This window comes from Pieris brassicae, chromosome 4 (assembly GCF_905147105.1).
Source record: "Pieris brassicae chromosome 4, ilPieBrab1.1, whole genome shotgun sequence".
Taxonomy (NCBI): Eukaryota; Metazoa; Arthropoda; class Insecta; order Lepidoptera; family Pieridae; genus Pieris; species Pieris brassicae.
Genome location: NC_059668.1, coordinates 13,843,603 through 13,865,332, shown reverse-complemented (window position 1 = coordinate 13,865,332; position 21,730 = coordinate 13,843,603). Strand labels below are relative to the sequence as shown.

Below are 21,730 nucleotides of genomic sequence, written 5' to 3'. Positions count from 1 at the left end.
TATCTTGTTTCACACTGGTTTAGTTTAATGCATACTTGCCATTCTGTCGTTATATTAGATTGTTTAATTAGTGTACATTAAATACTATATGATTTGCACATAGCACTGTTAAATTAAAGTTTCTTATAAGTACCTACAGGTAGTAAATTACTAATAAATAATAGTTAGTAATAACGTAATGCACGTGATTTTTTTCTGTAAAATAGATTTATCACTATTCACCGCACCACATTGCATTCACAGCATTCCAGTACACTATTAATTTATATAATATTTTTATTTAAATGTTATTTTTATATTATTTTGTTATAAATGTCCATATTAACCATTGAGAGTAATATTATTGTGATTGTAGTACCTACTGTTTTAAGATTTAGAAATATATGTGTAACAAAGATTAACTAGAGTATTTAAATGTATTTATTATAGGAAATGTTTTATTAAATTGCGCAAATTATTTTTATTTTTGGTTACGTTTTTTACAATTTATCATTTAGTTTTCGCTCCGTTCTATTAATTTCCATTCCAGATCGTAAAATCATTTAAAGCAGTACGTATAAAATTTGTAACTTAGTATGTTATTACGTAGTAAAAATTTACACAGGTATTATATTGGCTTCGCCACGGCATGTGCCGCATGTGACTACCAAAATTGTATTTAATGTATGAAATAATTCTGTAAAGCTACGTGCTTATGGTTGCCAGTTTCATATCTTGACAACGAAAACTATGATAAAATTTACAAAATTTTTGTTTCTTAGATGGATCTGACTGGTGAAAAATTTTGTAACCTCCACCTTCCGTGGATCATAAACTCATCGTCATTGAGATTCAGTATTCCTGGAAAATAAGTTGCCTAAAATTCGTTTTAATGTACATTTGTTAACTCCACGCGTAATTTGGCCTAGTTCCTTGTGAATTTTACCTTAATCGTATCGTATATTTGTTAACAGCAAACAAGCAAGCCTGAGTCATATTAATCACGAATGTGAATGTGATGTGAAAATGTGTTAGAATTCTTGCTCATAATAGGTAATTGCTCGATTGAAATGGTCGAAAGAAATTCGCGTAGAAAACCTGTTGATGTATCCGACGACGACTATTAGCACGGATGGTTTCTTTACTTTTGTGCTAAAATGCATTTAGAGCGATTAAAATTTGAGAGTCCAACTGTACACTGACATCGGACCTTACTCTATAACTTCAGCATCTGGAGATTCGATGTAGTTCTTTCAATGTCTGTAGCGCTGATGTCGCAAACTTGGGAACGCGTGTCAACGAGCTAGCGAGCCTTGAAATCAGTATTTGGGTGGCGTTATCACTTCACATCAGATAAGCCTCCTGTTATGTATTTAAAAAAAACTCTTTATGGGATCAGGATCAGTATCGCTATTGAAAACCACAGAATTAAGGGCTCAACGGAGAATTTTGAATTGAAGATCTTAATGTCATCATGCTACTGTGTCTGTCTTATGACTTTTAAACATAATTTGGATGTTATTGTCTAAAATCAAATTACTCTTAAAGTTTACCACGCCATACTAAAATTGTACCTCTTTAAAATAGTTTAGTGGGTAATTTGATTCCCCTTGGACACCTTAGGTAGCCAATCGAAATCGTGGTTTGAAAGTTGGTATTTCAGCACTTTTATAGTTATCAACAAATATGGTGGACAACAAATTCGCAATAGTTTATGGAAATATTGACTTTTTAAATATAATAATCGTACTTAAGTTTTCGCATTTCTATGTATTTTATCTGTCGACCGATTTGTTCGAAAGTTTTAATAGCGACCGATATTGTTTTGTGAAGAAGTTATTGTTTTAAAGATTTTATGAATTGTCAAACGAGTCATTCTTGAAATATACTTGATAAATATACATGTTTTTTATTTAAATGTATTCATGTGGGATAATAAATTGGCTAATTAAATTATAAATATACAATATATTTGTTTATTTAGAAAAGGGGGCAAACAAGAAGAAAGGTCATCTGATGTTATGTGATACCGTCATCTATGGATACTCACGCTGCCAGACGGTTAAAAAGTGCGTTGCCGGCCTTTTAAGAATTTGTAGTCTTTTCTTGAAGGGGTCCTTCGTCGAATGTATAGTAAGGTATGGTATTTTATGTTAGGTTAATGTTGGTATATGTTTATGGCGTACCAGAGGTTTTGAGTTTGATTCCCAGTGATTTATAATTTTTCGGGCTATTAAGTACGCAACGGTTACTTAACAGTTAACAAAAAAGGTAGAAATGTGTTTCAACGACTTCACCCAGTCATTTACTCAAGACTGAGATACTACATTGTAAATATTAGGGAATGCAATCTCGAGGTGAATCGCTAATTCGTCTAGTTAGTAATTACAATCTAGAGTAGTTTTCGAAAACCAACTTTTAATCGTAATAAAACAAAATCCAATGAAAACTATTAAGATGTGTTTATGAAATACATTAAGATACGAAATTATTTTAAAGAATAATATTTATTGTAACTATTCCTAGTATTTATCAACAAAAAAATATATAATAAATCAAGAAACATATTCATTACTTATTTTTATATGAGCCCTCCGCTTCCCCTACCTAGCCTAGATTGTATTGGAGAAAGCTGCTGAAAATGCCCTCTCAGACTGAACACTGAACACAAACCGTGCAGGCCAAGAAAGGGGAAATAAAAAAACACTGGGTAGCACCAGCTTGACCAAGCTATTATAAGAAGCATGTAAATTTAAATACTTTGCAATAATTAAAAGAGCAAATTTTAGTTTTCCATTTCGATGTTAATCTCATTACCAGCAGTGTATGCGTTTAAAAGGGTATCTGACCCGACGCTGAGAGATACGCTTGTTAATCGAAGAGAATAACTTTTCTGATACTACTGCAATTTCTACAAACAATTTCGTTAATCCTACCAGATCTCGTGTTGTTACGCTTCGGGATTGATCTCGTAAAATGGCACGGGATCTCGACAGACGGGATTGCATTCTCTAGACTAAATATTCACAGAGAAATAAAAAAATGATTTTTTTTTTCTTATAATATGTATATTTTATTAGCATACTTCGTCACGACTCATTCCATGTGGCGAAGACAATTGACTAACTGTAGTTTTAGACATGCACCTTATTTTAATCAACACGATAATTTAAAAAATAAAGCTTAAGTAATTGACCGTCATAATGAACAACATATTATACATTTTATTTAATCATATATCATAAATAGGATTTCAAATCAAGTTAAAATGGTACTTAATAAATATGGTAAAACAGTATATTTTGTTTTAATAACGTCGTGTCGTTCATTATTTTGTTTATAATTATCGCTAAATAAATAATACCAACATAAGCGAACAAGGACCATAACAATAATGGCTTGCCATATCTATGGTATTACAACAATTCATATTTATTTATTTATCTGTGGTAGCAGCGCGCATGCGCTGTGGGATGTTGTATTTTGGTGGGCCCTTTATGTTATTGGTGTTGAATTAAATATAAAAATGTCATTGCAAAGAACAAAAACGTTCCAAAACGTCAATGTTTACATGATTGTTATGTACTGCACAGAATAAAGCGAGAAGTTATAAGAGTATACAATATTCAATAAGAGTAATGAAATTATTAGTGAGAATTATATTATTAAGTATTGCCTTGAATTGGTTCATGGTTTATTAGCTTTGACCGACGACTAAAAAGTGGCAGTCCTTTTGAAAAAATTACAATCTTCTGGCCTTTTGGCTTGGCCACGCTACGTTCTTACATATACTTTGATCCCAATTAAACAAGGAGCTGTATACCCACTTTAAATAATTATAATAAATGAACGATACCCATCTATGAATTATACTACATGACTAATATTAAAAATATTTACATATATTTTTATAAATTATCTTATCTCCAATGGAGTAGTGATATGTATTATTTGGCGATTTCGATAAAATCTAGGCACAGTAAGGTAATTATCGTAAAAAGCCTTATTCACGAAATATTTCAACAGTTAAACTATTAAATTTCTACGTGAATTGAAATATTGAAAGTTGTTAAAGTCTCTTATATATAAAAAGTATTTAATGAAAAAATCTTATATTTTGTCATACGTGAAGCATTGATCATATTTGTTTACTTAATAAGATTGAAGATCTAGCAGAAGATAAAATTTTTACTTACGAAGTAATTACATCTAGCTAATATTAACGTATTAACTAATATAAGGAACACAGTTTTTTTTTGCTGGGAACAATGTTTTGTTTTGTATTAATCGTGAAACTGTAATTAATCGTATGCTATCATGGGTTTTATGGTATGATACATAATTTGTATCAAATCCTCGCTCCAAATTAAAGTAAATAATGTTATTTAATCTTTAGCGCTGACACGTTAAAGATAATTTCCGATAACAAATGTTAAGCAAACAATATATTTTCTACATTTTGTTTTTGAAGTGAAACTTCTTTATCGGCGTTGCTGAAAAAAATACCGTGACATTTACGGTTACGCGTCACGTTCTTCCGTTACGCGCCACATTTTTCTCGTCCCTACCTCGGTTGAGAGAATTCGAAGAGATTCAAAGCCATTAATAACAAAAATATATAATAACGATAACAATAGTAATCATTCTATTACAATTAATGAAATTCTGTAATAATCTTAGTAGGTAGGTAATAAGGTAAAATTAAATTATTGTATTATTTGTATTCATGTCTATGATAATAAATGCTTTTGTTAAACTTTATCTAAGTTTATTTTATTTAACCAATTTCTGTAAAGTTGCATATTGAAGATCATTTTTCGAAAAATAAGGTCATAAAGGAGTTTCACTTCTATGTGTACACTAGTACACGCACACATTTTTAAAAAATAATATCTTTTTATCTCCTAATAGATATGTTGGCAAATGTTTCCCGGTGTAGCCTTTTTATCACAATTTACAAGTATTCTTGAACTTTTACAGGAATATATTGCCTTCATAAGGCTTTCAACAACGACATACAAATACAAAATTTACGCTCGCGTTTAATACGTCATATACGTCATTGTCAAAGTCATGGTAGAGCTATTGTAGAGGACTGCGTCTTGGTGCATTCTACACTCCATCGTATTCTGGACGGTTGTATTCATTCCAAATGGAATGGAATATGTAAATACATGGCTTGCCTTATAAATAATAACAAACATTATTATGTGACAATCATTCTATCTAACGATAATAATTCAATGTTTATAGTGATGACAACAGAACGATCTAAGAGTTGTGTGACGATTAAATGTAGAGGCAGAACAGACTGCAGACAGAGAGGTCGAGAGCGGGTTGTAAAGTTGTTTAAAAATTCATTAGGCCCAAAAATGTTTTATCTCTAAGTGCATAATGATTATGCAGTTTTGAATTTAAAAAAAATATGAAAATGACTGCATCTTTCACTAATTAACTATATTTTAATAGAGGTTTCGTTTTAATTTTCTTCGTAAGTTTATAATGCAGTGTAGAGGAAATTATCATTAATCATTTAGAGGAAAGTGGGATTCCAATATTGGGTTCCTCGTCTTAAACCACATCCTGAATTGAATTCTCCCTTCGAAAGTAACCGATCTATTTTTTACTACTAACGTTCGTACTCCACGGCTCACAAGCATACATAAGTATATAGAATATTGTAATGTGTAGTAGTAACGAAAATACACTATATATAGAATATCCGTTAGTCAGGATATATCAGTTTCTCGACGAATAAATTCGTCAGAGGAAGTTTTCTGATCTACAAATCGTAAAGTAAACTGTATTTCTTTAAGTAATTATACATTCTTACCCAGTTTTTGCGCATAACCTATTTACAACTGACATACGAAACATTGCCCTCAGCAGGTTGTACTTGAATCTAATCGATGGTTAGGTGAAGCCTCGAAGCTCGCGTTTAGCCCGAGCGATTAATCTCGAAAGTATATCACAGCCAGATTACTTATTTTTGCAAAAGGACAGTCAAATAATGTAAAGGAGGTGTAAAAATATAATATGCGTAATAAGAGGCGAGGCGAGCGCGCTGGAAGCATCGGAAGTGCTGTGTCCCGTCGTCAAATTCGATGCTGGCTCCGGTTGACTTGAAGGGTTTACTACTTCCACTGAAATCGAATGAAGTATATTTTAAAATATATTGCTTCACTAAAATCATTGAAAATTATGATATGGCATAAAGTTATTAGTAATTTAATTTAACATATAAAACACTATTAGTCGTCTATTAGTCTCTAATAAGTTGCCGACATTTTGTTCATGTGTTCTTCGAATTTCGTTATTTCTGTTATAACATCTGAGCATTTAGTAAATGTTAGTACAATTGGCTTTAATTATATATAAATATATATCTACGCAGACATAGTAATGATTATACATACCTATTACAGTTTCATTCCGGATATCAGCAAACTTATCGTGAATGCTTCTAAACTCTGGAATGGTACTGACACAGGTGAGTTGCAGGCGTCCACTGACTTCTACTGTCACCTCCGACACCGTCACGAATAGTTCCCTTCGTCGCCATTTATGTCTGCTTACTCCTTGGACTGTATTGGCATCTTCCCGAATAGTCCCTCCTGTCTGTAAATTAATAAGCAATGTGTATACACTACTGTAAGAATTAACTTAAAGGAAAATATCCGTTTAAGAAATAGTTTTACCAAATCTCTACTAATACTACTACTACATATGTATACAATGTTTTTTTTACTTTTCTTTTCATGTGCGAAGTTAAACTCGCTAGTACGGGGAAGAAAACACAAAACAGGTATGCTTTAGACTCAAATACGACATGTGTTACAAAAATCTAAGGACAAGTCTTAGAGACTAGCGTCACTGTTCATTTCATCTAGATAACCATGGCGGGATCTTGTATTATTTTGTGACCTAATACATAATTTAACGTTTAAGATGTTACAGCCCCCTGTGGGCCTTAGCCTCCTCTAGTATATTTCGCCATTGCCATTCTGAGCTTCTTGCGTCTAACTTTGAACCGCTATTGTTTTGAGGTCCTTCACAATTCCAACAAACCATGACATCTTTTTATATGTATTCAATGCATTTATTTCTTAAAAACTTATAGGTTAAAATCGATATGTCCTAACTAACGTGCTAACTACATTGAGCGCTTCCGGGCCCACGAGCGGACGATGTATGGCATCGTCATACGACCGCGACGCATACTGAATTTTAGTATCGTCGGGGTTAATTTGCATACAAGTAATTTCCTTAACCTTAATGGGAAAACTTGTATAATGTTTAATAGCCATCGTAAAATTAACGCTAATAGAAAGCTATTTTGAGAAGGAAAACTTTTGAATTATGTTCCTTCTTATCTTTAACTTACTGAAGTCGTTAGTGATTCAGCCGACACATTAAGCTATTTAAAAATACGAAATACAATCTATTGAAAGTAGTCTTACTAAAAAACCACTTTACAAGCGTTAAGGAGCAATATAACCCGTACAAAATACATAATTTATATCCTAAAATCAGTAATGACTGTCGAATAATATCCAAAGTTATTCAACCAACCAAACAAATTATTATACCAACACGCCGTGGGCCTGCATGTAACACCACTATGTATCTAATATTATTTTACGCTATGACTATCAAACTATTTAACCACCTTCCCAGAAGTTATAGATGCCGTGTAATGCTTTCAAGTGAAAGGCGAATTGCTTTTAAAGGAAAGCCTTTTAGTTTGGGAGTATTTCGACCACAAGTTTTGACAAGCTTTATAAATAAAGTTAACTATTCCTATTACTATGACATTTGTATGCCTATTTTTATATGGCTGATTATGTGTTGCTAATCAATCAATCTGAATGTACCAGGTTCTTTGCCAAATTAAACGTTTCACGTGTCACAAAACGATCAGTAAACGTTCTTGACCGTAATCAACGAAGAGCAATGCGAATCGTCGACGACCAATCACTTTCCGTGCGGCTTGATCCGTTGGCGTTGCGTAGAGATGTTGGGTTTTTCTGCATCTTCTACCGCATTTACCATGGGGAGTGTTCAGAAGAGTGGTTCGGTCTAATACCCGCCGCTGAGTTTCATTATCGGACGTCAAGGCAAAATACAAAATACCATCCGTATCACCTCAACGTTCGTCGTTCCTGACTAAGCGTTTTCTAAGGCAGTTTTTGCCACGCACCACCACTACGTGGAACCTGCTGCCCACTGAAGTATTTCCGAACCACTTCGACGTCCTTCAAGAAAAGAGCGTACAATTCTTGAAAGGCCGGTAACGCACTTGCGAGCCTTATGGCTGGTTGAGTGTCCATGGGCAGCGGTATCACTTAACATCAGATGAGCCGCCTGCCCGTTTACCTCCTATTACATTAAAAAAATCGACAATGTAGCACGCTTGTCAATATTGTCTTATACTGTTAGGCGTATTGGATTAAAATTTAATTTGATTTTTTAATGCAAATACTGAACTGAATTAAAAAAATCATTAATATAATTTGAGATGGTATTTAAAACTTATTAATTAGCCTATAGCCAAGTGTAATTTCATATATAAGTAAGTAAGGAAAGATAGATTCTTTGCAGTTTCAGTGTTTATATAAATGCAAATTTTCAGTTCACGGACTTTGTACACTTAACATTCCAGGTGCACTTCTAGTTCATAACGTGCATTCAGTTTTCTTTATGTAAAACTTTAAAACAACGAGACGAAATAATATTTCATTATGTTAATGTCATTGCTTCAGAAAATAACTCCTTTCGTTTAGCGCGTTGCTGAATAAAAGTTACAGCATTGTAGTTATATTAATTTTGTTAGCATTTTTTGTATACTCTGAGTTTCCTAATATTGGAGTTTTGGTTAAGTGCTGCGGTCATTGAACTTTTAAGGTCGCATACTTAAATCTTCCTACCAAAATAGCGTTGCCTGGCGTATGATTTTGTTTCTAGATATTATAATATTTATAAGAACGTCACAGGAAGTTCTGTTTATTATTGAATATTATTTGTGTAATTGATGCTCTACTCGTAATGTTATAGCGTCATGTTTTATTGTAGGTATTATTGTACTATGGAACACAAAAAGAATTTCTTAATCGAAATCAGGAATTACCGAGATTAACGCATTTAATGTTAACAAACTGTTCAGTTTAATAATATCAGTATATATAAGATATCACTTAGGTTGAGATCCAGTACAGAGTCTTAACGCGAACTATGTTTCCTATTAGTCAAAATCCAGTACATTTTACGTCCGAGTACGTACTTTTCAAACTAAAACGTCGGTAATGCGACAAACATAAAATCCCTATGTTCTAAATGAAGTTTTTATAATTCTATTCCATTTTTAAATACCTCTCTCTCTTTCTGTGTACAACCGGGGGGTCGTGTGGCGAGATGCGTGATGTGTGTAAGGGTTAAAAGCGGTGACGGGCTGGTCTGCGTGAGGGGACCTCGTCGGGCACCCCAGGACCGCTCGCTGACCGACACTCTGTACTTTTGTGAGTTAGCAAGCAGCTCATCCATCTGAAAACGTCGAAATACATTGTATTGTAAAAGCAAATATAATTATGTTGTCTTTTTACGCTAGTATTATAATTATGTAACATTGAACACGTTACGTTAATACACATTCGTTCATCAGTCTAAAGCACATTTTGCAAAAGGACTCACGAATGCGTTTTATATTAACACTAGGGTTATTTTTTAACTTATTTCTTGTGTACTGAACATTTATTAAACATTAGCTGAGGGATATGAGTCTTGCGGGTAAGCAGTTGGTTCTTGACACCTTATAGTTTAGATAAGAATAGTAAATGTTGCTTAATCTTCTGAACAACGAATGATAAAAAGGAAGCAATCAAAACCGTTTCCGTCCACGATAAAAAAACTGTAACAAGAGGGTAATTGTTTATTAAAGGCGAGCAGCGAGAGCATAACTGTGAATGGAATATGAGATTACCTTTTTGCCGTTTATAAACCAGGTGACGTGGGGCGCGGGGGCAGAGGGCGCAGTGGTACAGCGGGCTCGGAAGGGCGCGGCGGGCGGCTCGCGGGGGGGCACCTCTATCCGTGGGTGGTGCTTCTGCGGCTCTGTGGGATACTGACCAGTCACACCGAAGACTATACAAGAATATGCGCTACCTTATGCAAAAATTATCACACGACCATATAATATTTATTTATATTATCACGCCTTTTTCCCGAAGGGGTAGGAAGATACCACGGATTTCCACTTTCTACATGTCTTTCTACTGACTTGCCTGTCTCGCTTCATCCACTTCCATGACATTCACCATGCATGTTCGTCGGTTATAGGTACTTGCTAGTAAAGCGACTTTTCACTTGAGCTGATATTTCGATTTGATAGCCCAATATGTAATATAGGCGTATTAGATTTCTGAGTTTACAAAAACTATAGTGTTTATCGAAAATATTGAATCGCCTCAATTCTTAGCGTCGTAACCACTCGACGATTCTATAAAACGTTGTAAACTTTAATATAAAGTCTATAGTGTTCGTGTATCTGAAATCATATCTACAAGCCCCGCCTTAGTATTTACTTAAGTAGCTGCATCGGTGACACATTAAGTTAGTCGCTCGAAGACAAGGGCCGGATCACGGATAAATTAAATCCATGTTGCAGTTTGGAACGCACATAACGTATATGTTGAGAACTACGCTTATGTTTGTCAAAAAAAAACCTTTTTATTCATCACTTTTTTAACAGCTGAATAAGCTGTTTAAAAAATCAATGGTGCAAAATTTTTATATCTGGGCCTCAGATTTTTGTATCTGTGTCATAATCATTTGTTAATCGAATAGCAAGTAGGTGATCAGCCTTCCGACTTTTTGGGTCTAAAGCAAACCGGTTTCCTCACGATGTTTTCGAGCGAATGTTAAATGCGCACATAGAAAGAAAATCGGATCGAACCTACAGGATGAACGCTGAAGCCACTAGGCCAACACTGCTCTCTGGCCAATATAAGCCGCTATAAAAAAGAGATTTGGACTCAATTTGCTTTAACAAAACCAAAGGCATAAGATAAAATAAGTTTGTAAAAGTTAAACGTCTTTTAAAAGCTTCGCGTCATACTGATTAAAAAACAATAACATAAATATAAAAATAGATGAACAAATAAATAAACTTAATATTCTGGCGATTGTAGCAAATTATGTATTCTGTTTCAACTACCAACTCGGGCTATATATGCCAACAGTTGCTAAATGTTGTCATTTACTGGATCCATTACATGGCACTTATTGGGTCGATGCGAATGAAGATCTATAACGCCCTAATAGGCCATGGGGCAGACATATTACATATATAAAGTTAATCTACATATTTATAATTATTGTTTGGCCAGAATTCAAACCTATCCTGGGCTTTTAGGATATTATCTTCGAAGGCAGTAAGGAGATGTAGTTGACATGACATGTTGACGGATTTTAATATATTTAGCAGTCACCTATGGTATAGGTATGTCTTTTACATTGGGACTATTTATGTATGGAAAGTGTGCAAAAGATATCGTACATATAAAACTACAATTTTACACCCCTTCATCATACAATACAAGGCAAACCCAACTATTCCAGATTCCTCGGTCTAATAAAAACTATTTACGTAACTCAGCCATGTACCGTATACCTACAGATTATAACACAAATTACCAGCAAATAGATATATTTAATGTGACTAAAGAATGCTTAAAAAAATATTAAAAAACTCTGTTGGTGGTTGGTTGACGCACGTGTCAGTGAGATTTTAGTTTTGTTTTCCGGTGTTTCTTTGATTTTCCAAAGCTAAAATAGTTGTTGTTGTTCTATCTTCACAAAACTAACCCTATTGGTGCTGGTAAAGTATAAAATTTAAACTTATATAGTCGCTGCAGTTCCAGTAAAATGGATCCTGACTTCGAACCACCCGACCCGGGAACCTTTTCTACGTCTCGCAAACGACAAGGTAAGGAGAGAAATATGCCTTCCTTTAAAAAAACAATTACGGATCCCACTCAGGCGAACCCGTCTGTTCAACACCTATATGTCCACCCCTCCTTTTCCGATGGCCCTCGATCGTACTCTAATGATGATAAAGGTCCATTCATTGTCCAAGTTTCCCGGGAAGTAGAGGACCCATCTTCTGGAGCCTCGTTACGTGCTATTACATTCGGTCAGTTTATGCATAAGCACAAAATTAGTTCTGTCATACACGGTGGTGTAAAAAATGTAGGCCGTAATAAAATTACCGTTGAGTTCTCTTCTGCTGAAGCTGCCAACAACTTTCTGGCTAACCCGATTCTCGCTATGTGCAAGTTTAAAACTATTATCCCTTCTTATAACATAACCAGAATGGGGTTGGTCAAAGGTGTACCGGTGGACTGGTCAATGGACGAACTCGTTGATTCATTAGAGCTTCCTCCTGGATGTGGTGAGGTGTTAAAGTCAAGGCGACTGAACCGAAAATCAGTTACTGAGGGTGTCACCACCTGGGTGCCTACCCAATCTGTTGTCCTTACCTTCAGGGGACAAATGCTCCCTTCTAAGATTTACTCTTACCACACTTCCCTCCCTGTCGAAACCTACAAACTTCCAACCATACAGTGCCTGAACTGCTGCCGTTTTGGTCATATCAAATCGGTCTGCCGATCTAAGCCGAGATGTTACAGGTGTGCTCAGCCTCATACAGGTGATACGTGCGAAGTCACCTTAGAAACATCCACATGTCTACATTGCTCAGGTAAACATTTTGCTTCTGACAAGGGCTGTCCAGAATTTACTCGACAGCAATCCATAAAAATGGTGATGTCCCAGAACAATATCTCAGACATTGAAGCAGCAATTCAGTTTCCACCTGTCCGACGTTCATATGCTGAGATAACAAAAGAAATGTTTACCCCTCCTGTCTATTCTCTAAGATCTCCTCAAACAGCCCAAACTCCTACCAAAACTTCCTATCGCCAAACAATCTATCGCTCCTCTCGTCCCCAAGCTTCTCTAGCAAAGGGGTACGATAGAACAGCTCACCAGACTATTGTTGGTGAGTGCTCCTCATCTCTCCCAAATGGTTGTGCTCTCAACAATAATGTTGACACCCTTCCCTCTCAGGGCAAAATGTTAGAATTTATTTCTGAATTCCTTCTCAGTATTGTCGCCCCATGTAGCGAAATTCCCCTACCGCCCAACGTTGCCTAAAACCTATCCCAACTCTTTAAATTATTACAAAACGGACCCAATAACCCTAATTCAATGGAATAGTAAAAGCTTACGTTCAAGAAAACACGAATTGATCTCCCTCATAAACCTCCATAAACCCACAATTGTTGCCATCTCGGAGACATGGCTGAGACATGGTTACCGATTTCGGGTACCTGGTTTCTCCTGTCTGAGGGATGACAGGAATGATGGGTATGCGGGCAGTGCTGTCTTTGTACGGCATTCCCTCCCTTTCTCCCAAATTCCTCTTCCTACCCATAGCCAACAGATTAATGCTGTTGCTGTTCGTACCTTAGATATTTCTTTTGTATCTTTGTATATTCCTCACCCTTCTCCTTCTGTTCTTCCCGTGATTTTATCAAATTGATTGTATCTCGGGATCCCTTCCCAGCCCTATCATAGCCATGGGTGACTTTAATACCCATCACACTATGTGGGGGTGCCACGCTAGTGATAGGTTTGCTCCACTGCTGATTGACTTACTGGACGTTGTCAATCTCTGTATCCTCAATGATGGCTCCCCAACTCGCAGGGTATACCCTAATCAGAATCCCAAATATGCAGTGGATCTCACCCTCTGCTCCCCTAACCTCGCAACTAACTTGGAACGCCCTTGAGTCCACCTATGGCAGTGATCATTTTCCCATACTTATTACATTAAACAACAAATCCTTACCCCTCTCTTACCACAACCCCCTTTTGAAATATAAACTCAAAAAAGCAAACTGGAAAGAGTATGCCCAATCCGTTGGTTGTATGGTAGACTCTCTGCCGGATTTGGAACGTGAAGAAAATGTCTTGTCTATGATCTATTTTTAAATTCTCTCAAATCTTCGGCCGATTATCAGATCCCCAAAAAGCACTCTCCTAAAAATCTGCTGCTTTCCTCTCCCTGGTGGGATGATGAATGCAGCGATTTGTTTGGTAAGAGAAGGGCTGCAGAGAAATCTTACTCAGCTTGTATGTCTCAGGAGAACTTTAATAATTATCGGAGGCTTGATGCTAAAATTAAAAGGTTAGTATCGAAAAAAAAAATATCTAGTTGAAAACAATTTTGTGAATCCCTTAGCCCTCGCTCTCCATCCACTATTGTGTGGTCAAATGTGAGGAGATTCCGTCGTTCCCTGAACCATGTTGATGCTTCTTCAAATAACCCTTCTGACTGGATTAACAACTTTGCAGACAAATTGGCTCCACCTTTCGTTCCCTATGTGGACTCATTTCTGAGTTCTATGCCAGCTCCAGCTTCCGATGAAATGGATGCTCCCTTTTCTTTCTCTGAGCTTCAAATCGCTCTTCATGGTCTCAAAGATTCGACTCCAGGGGAAGATGGCGTTCCATATTCCTTCCTGGCTAGACTAAATGACAAAGCTAAACTTTACTACCTTAAAATAATAAACAAATGTTTTGAAACTGGTATTATACCGGCATCTTGGACATCTCAAATAGTCATTCCCATTCTCAAACCTGGAAAAATCCCTTCAGATTCAAATTCATATCGACCCATAGCTTTGTCATCTACTTTAGCTAAAGTAACAGAACACCTTCTTAAAAACCGACTGGAATGGTTAATGGAAAGTAGAAATATTCTCCCCTCCTCCCAATTTAGGTTCCGGAGGGGTTTGAGTACCACAGACAGCCTCAGTATACTGACAACAGACATTCGCCTAGCCTTTACAAAAGGAGAGTACCTTGTGGGTGTGTTTCTTGATATTGCTTCTGCATATGACAATATCCTACTTCCGGCGCTCAGGCAGAAAATGCTTAAGCTGAGTGTACCTTCGAGGATGGTTCATCTCAAATGTAATCTGCTATTTTGCAGATCTATTCTGATAAAGCATCAGAATACCTCTCTTCCCCCCAGACTAGTCTGGAAAGGTCTCCCTCAAGGCTCAGTTCTCAGCCCTCTGCTCTATAGCATTTATACCCACGACCTCGAACTGTCTGTCACCAGTTTTTGTAATATCTTACAATATGCTGATGATATTGTCCTCTATCACAGCTCAGGCAGTGGTTTTTACAAGGAAGAGATACATTCCTACTCTACTCATTTCATTTGAAAATCAAGCAATCAATCTGACAGATAAAGTAAAATTTTTAGGTATTTATTTAGACAATCGGCTGAACGGAATTGCCCACTCTGAACACATAATAAAAAAATGTGAAAAGGTATTAACGTACTAAGAGCAGTAGCGGGGATTTGGTGGGGTGCTCACCCCTATTCTTTAAAGTTATTGTATAATGCTTTAGTACGTAGTCATATGGATTACTGTATGTTTGTTCTGGATCCCTTTAACAAATCAGCTGCTGGAAAATTAAACAAAATTGAGTATAGGTGCCTAAGAATCATTCTAGGTGCAATCAAATCCTCCCCTACTAATGCTTTGCAGGTTGAGTGTGTTGATCCTCCTCTACACATCCGCCGGCAGTATTTATGTGACCGCTTTGTTAGCAAGATGTTACAGATATAATCCCACCCTCTTTGGCATCGATTAAGACGACTATCACATGCTCCTTGCACCCGCAACTCCTCTTCCTATCTGCTCGATAGTTATCTAAAGTACACCAGCCTCCCTAACCCCATGATATCTTTTCCAACAAATCCCCTATATTCTACTCCTTATAAAGCCCTGGTATACAAACCTCCCATCATCACAGACCTTGGTCTGATCAAAGGAGCCCCAGATACCAACATGAAATTACAAAGCTATATTAATCAAAATTGGTCAAATCATCTTATTTACACTGACGCATCAAAGCTGTCTCCAGATGGCTGTGTTGGTGCTGCCTGTTGGGTTCCTCGGTATAGAATTATCCTGAAATTTAAATGTCCTCCCGAGTCTTCAGTGTTCACAGGAGAGGCCACAGCTCTATTGGAAGCAATCCTATTTGCACACTCCCATAACATACAACAGACAGCTATTTTGACAGACTCTTTAAGTTGTTTAATGTCCATTAAAGAGAACCCATTTCGTAGCAAATCACGTTTTCCTATTATACTAAAAATCAGGGAGACTCTGCTCTCATGTAATCAAAAAGGATTGTCTATCATACTAGTTTGGATTCCTAGCCACTCAGGTATCCCAGGAAACGAGACTGCTGATTCATGTGCCAAAGCAGCTGTTGAGTCAGGTTCTCTAGATCATTTTAAAAATTCAGCTCAGGATCTTTGTTCTCTTGCAAATATATATCTGGACAGAACGTGGAAGACATTTTGGAATGACTCCAAATCGGTTAAGGGTAAGTTTTATGCTTCCATCCAACCAAACATACCAAGACAACCCTGGTTTTGTTATTATCGAAATGCAAATCGCTGGATTACATCTACAATCTCGCGTCTGCGTCTTGGACATGCTTGCACCCCTGTTCATCTAGCCAAGCTGCGGATTAGGGATCACTCTATCTGTGAGTGTGGCTTGGATGAAGGCACTGTATCTCACATACTATTTAATTGTCCCAAACTAACTTATCCTCTTTATGACATTCTTCCCCCTAAAGTCCCCCGTCCTTTAAGTGTTAAATGTTTGTTAATGTTTGTGTTTAGTCCATATTGTAGATTTTTATGTAAATATATAGAAAGCAATAGAATTAAAGTGTAATATATAAAAATTATTCATAAATAGTAAACAGTATTTAATAATGCTTTTACTCATATTTGTGTTGTCTGTGCTGTCTCAAAACTAACAATCCAATTTCAACTATTTTTTTATGCATATTCAAAATTAGCTTAATTATTATTTTTACCGAACAATCTCCTTCGTGTCTTCTCCACGACACTGGCGAAGTACCTTGTGCCCAGTTGGCATAAATAAAAGCCATAACAAGAGGAAAAAAAAACTCTGTTATCTTCTATTAATAATGGATTTGTTATTCTTCCTTTATATTAAATATTTAATATAATGATCAATGAATCTTAGAACTTTTAATCTAGAATTTAGTATGAATTTGTACTTTGTTATATTTTTTGTATATATATAGGTAAAACTGTGCTGTTCAAAAATGTTTATGTTTGAATGTGTATTCCGTTTTTGGCTTTTGTGTATAATGTAATTGTTGACTATTGTTTAATGAGTAACCGTAGGAATACTTTAATAATATATATAAAACGATTCGGGATCAAATTGTTTGAATAAAGGGTCTGAAATATCTTTACTTGACCCACAGTATCTCCGTACTTGATAAATGGCCCTATCTACGAAATAAACAACTGCCGTTTTCTTTCTTGAAATGTAGAATTTATTTCGACGTTACGTATTGGGTGCGTGAAAATTCTAAGTAATTTTCTATAAATAAAAAACTTACAGTGTACACAATTAAGTATTTATTACTTAGGGTTAATATTTAAATTATATTCCTCGTTGACAATGTTCTGTAGCCTACGTTATTATCTATTCAGAAACTTTAGTTCGATCAAACCTATTTTAAACGAAGGTTTTTTTGTATGTCGCTCCGTGCATATTCCCCGAGGAAATCTAGAATTCTATGCTCTTAGGATAAATACTCCCACAAAGAGAGAATAAAGTATATAAGTATAAAATAAACATAGCGATTTATTAATTTTAAATCTTAGTTCAAAATTTTCTCAAGCAGATTTTGCTATATTATTAGCGTTATATTTCTGCAGCATTGAGTAAAAGATCTAAAAACAGAACCCTTTAGACTCTCAGCAATGATACCTTGGTGTTTGAAGGAAATTTACCGTCTATAGACAACATTTTTATCCGTTTTGTTGATTGAAATATTTCTCGCGATACTTACGGAATACTGTAAGCTGTTTTTCAGCGGAGGCTTTCGTGTAGATTGGAGTTTCTAATGACACTTCGCAAGAGTATCTGCCACTCGCCTCCAGCTCCAAGTTTTGTAAGATTATGGAGTTCTCTGTTGCAAGGGCTATCTGTAAAATATAATTTGCCATATCATGTATTATAGTCATAGTAGGAAGTAGCTTAGCTAGTTAGTAGGTAGTTAGTTAGTTAGTAGGTAGCTTAGCGGTTAGGTGTACTAATTTCACACTGAGACATTATGCCATTAATACTAACTCGTACGGTCATGTAAATAGATCCAACAATAAAATACGTGTATAAAGTTGGATTAGATACTAATTTTTGATAAAAATGTAAATATGCAATACCTACCTTTTTTTTTTCGTCAGGAAATGCTTTTACGCATATCCCTACGGTATTTTACACCAGCAGGGATTATGTGGGACTCAGACTTAATAAACCCTACCCACTAAAACCTGACGGATGACTTCAGCTCGCCAAAGGGCGACGGCAGGTAACAGCTGAGCCCTATCCTTACCCCTGCCAAACGCGAATGCCACAATGCCACATGACTCCTCTCACACACAAATCTACCAAATCTTAACTTAGGGCAGACGTGCGAAAACACGGCGTCGCTGCCCCGGTCGTCGTTTCCTTACTGGCGGAGCATCTGAATCATTTTCACGCTGACGCTCCGCATTCTCTTTCTGACTCATGACGGCCTCACAAAAAGCCTTGAAGGCATTCCAAGGACCGTCATTGTCAGCTTCTACCATTCTTTGAATAATTAGTGGAAGCGACAGATTGCCATCAATGCTATCAGCAAGCACCGAGCGAAAGTAGTCCCAAGCCGGACACTCCTCCACTGTATGCCTCACCGTATCATCTAAACAGTCACAATGATGACAAGCGGGTGTCGCCTCTCTTCCAACGATTCGATGCAGATAACTTCCGAAGCATCCATGGCCAGAGAGAACCTGCACGAGCCGATAGGAAAGCGATCCCCACCGTCGGATGCAATACCTACCTAACCTAACCTACTAATTACCTACTACTAAAATACACTTACTTATTATCGTTAGTTCAAAGAAACTTCCACCATGTCCACCAGCCATAATCTAGTTGAAGAATACGTTGAACGAGTTAAATTCCATCCATGTTTAAAAATAACTTATAGTTTTTTAAATAAATTATTAAATTAATGTTTAAAATATTTTTAATTATCATTGAAGCGAGGGTCTCGCTACGGCGTAGCATTCGTAGCAGTTGTCTATTCGCAAGCCTTAGTCTGACCCGGGGGTTATGGGAAGGGGGAGGTAGTTGTGAGCTCGACCTGTTACGCCCAGCCCGAATGAGACGGCCACATGCAAGGGCTGCAGTAAGTACAGACTATATAATAATTATTCATTTTATTATAATTACAATAGCACAATTTTAGTCTAGGGCACATGAAGAATTTGTGGGGATATTCGAATAGCAATTTATATACATCATTGTAGTAAGTTATGTAAGTTTTCTTTAATATTTCATTAATTGTTTACTGAATGAGAAGTGAGTCTCAGTTTCAGTTACCTTTAAATATAACCACGAACAAAAATTGAGGTGATGGATGCATTTATTACTACGACTTAGGTAAACGGGCAGTAGGCTCATCTAATGTAGAGTGACACTCAAATTGCCAGAGCTTGTGCTGTGAGTGCTTTAAGGGCTTTCTAAGAATTGGTAAGCACTTTACTTGAAGGACACTAAGTCGAGTTGGTTCGGTTATATATCGGTGGGCAGCTGGTTCCACATAATAGTGGTGCATGGTAACTTCCTTTAAAACGCTCAGTTGTGGAATGACGGACGTCTAGGTGGTAATGTATGTGTATAAAAAATTGAAACAAATATTGTTTCTCAGAAGTCGTCCTTAATTAGCTTTGATAGTTCAATTGTTTTTTATGTCATATTTGTTTGTGTTAACTAATTTAAACCTACACACTGTTTTTACTCTACTTGATAATGAAGACACGCCTGCAATGTTAACGAAATTGAATTAAATGCGCTTTCCCAACACCATTTTGTTTCTATCTGATTGGCTGCAGCTGAATAAAAACACTAAGCTTTTAGATTTAAAACCCAGTGCTTTTAGTATATGAATTACATAATATAAATTCTGAGTTACGGCCGAATTGTATGCTTTTATCGAAATGAATATAGTTAATAAACTAATATATTATCAGTGATGTTTTTTATATAGCTTTATCAATTTCGATAAGACTGGTGTTTTCGAAAATGAAATATTATTTTTAGACGGATATAGTTTCCCTTTATTATTACCGGAGGTCTAGTGGTTAAAGCCTGCACCTTTCAAGCCCCAGAGCTTTTTTGCGCGTTTGTAACTTGGCTTGTCCAATAGACTTATTAGTATAAGCGAAATCATTTGTTCGTTAAAACTACATCGTTTCTTATCCACTTTTATATCGCGACCCACGAAAAAGCCAAAAAGTTAAGTAAAACAGCCATGCGACCCAGTCACTGTTAAATAATAATTTAGTTTTATAACACTACACTATAATTGTTCATTCTTTTAATAAACGAATCTCTTGTACCTATATGTAGTTATTATTTTTCAACAGACTGCGACCCCCATTTAAAAAAAACTCGAACCCTCTTGAGCAACGATGGGTTACAGAAATCATCGTGAGAAGACCTTAGCCTTAGACCTAAAAATCGGTGTGTCAGGCACAGAATGCTATCTTCTAATTTTAATTAAAACAAACCAATTTTATGTGTTATAACTGAACAAATAGTATAACTGGGCTACAGTGATAGCTCTAACCTCTACCGTAATTGTACGAAATATTTCTCTCATTACATTACGTATCGTAGTAGAAGTGTCTCTAAACCTGACCTGGAAAATTAACTATATCGGGGGTATTAGGCACGCCACAGACGAATATCAAGTGTGTGAATTTAATCCTTACATTCTGAAGTGCAAATGGCACTTAGACTGTCCTCTATAATTAAACATTTAGGGATTATAAGTAATCATTAGTAGATGGAGTTTTATCTAACGTGTAAACGTATTTTAATTGTAACTTGGACAAATGCATTTTTAACTGTCTCGAAAGGTTTTATATTAGTGTGCTGTCAAATTATTTTTACGGTAAAAAATTCACGGAGTGAAGTCATTTAATAATTCAGAATTTCGAAGTTGCTCCATCAGACTTGGGCGTTTACCTTAAATAATGTAACATTGTGTTAATGAAACGTGTTTTGTTAAAAATAAAATTATTGTCAGATAAATTAAGAATGTAAAAATCCGTGCTCATTAACACCATGTGTAAATAAGAGTTGTAGGAGGATCTGGTATATATATAGCAGTAAAAGTTAATTAATTAAAAATTGAGATACAAGATGGACACACGTTTATTACTGTGAACTTACCTTAGGTTGTTTTAATTGTATATGTGACCAAAATTGAAATAAAATAAATATAACCAGGTAATAATCATCATCATCACAATGGTTATACAGACCCTTGTGGGCCTCAGCCTCCTCAAGTACACTTCTTTATAGCAGTATATCCATTGCTTCCCGCATCTAATTGCAAACCCATATTGTTTCGACGTCAACAACTCCAAACAGGTAATTATAATAATATTAAAAAGTTAAAAAAAATTCAAAAAGTTCTTCTTGTGTGTGACACGTTAGTGACGTCTCACCTTTGGACAAGCACATACCAAAATTGGCGCGGCGGTAAAACAGGCGGAAAA

At 36.0% G+C, this 21,730-nt stretch overlaps 1 protein-coding gene across 1 annotated transcript in view; it reads right to left on the bottom strand.

Moving 5' to 3' along the window:
* Positions 1-5,870: 5,870 nt before the first annotated feature.
* Positions 5,871-21,730, bottom strand: part of LOC123708365 — a 50,946-nt gene continuing 35,086 nt past the window's right edge. Inside the window, exons 3-7 of the mRNA XM_045659041.1 lie at positions 17,968-18,103; positions 9,956-10,086; positions 9,349-9,519; positions 6,396-6,597; positions 5,871-6,122 (exon numbers count right to left, since the gene is read on the bottom strand). Coding sequence (XP_045514997.1) covers positions 5,983-6,122; positions 6,396-6,597; positions 9,349-9,519; positions 9,956-10,086; positions 17,968-18,103 — 780 coding nt within the window. The 3' untranslated portion in view covers positions 5,871-5,982. The remainder of the gene's footprint in view (positions 6,123-6,395; positions 6,598-9,348; positions 9,520-9,955; positions 10,087-17,967; positions 18,104-21,730) is intronic.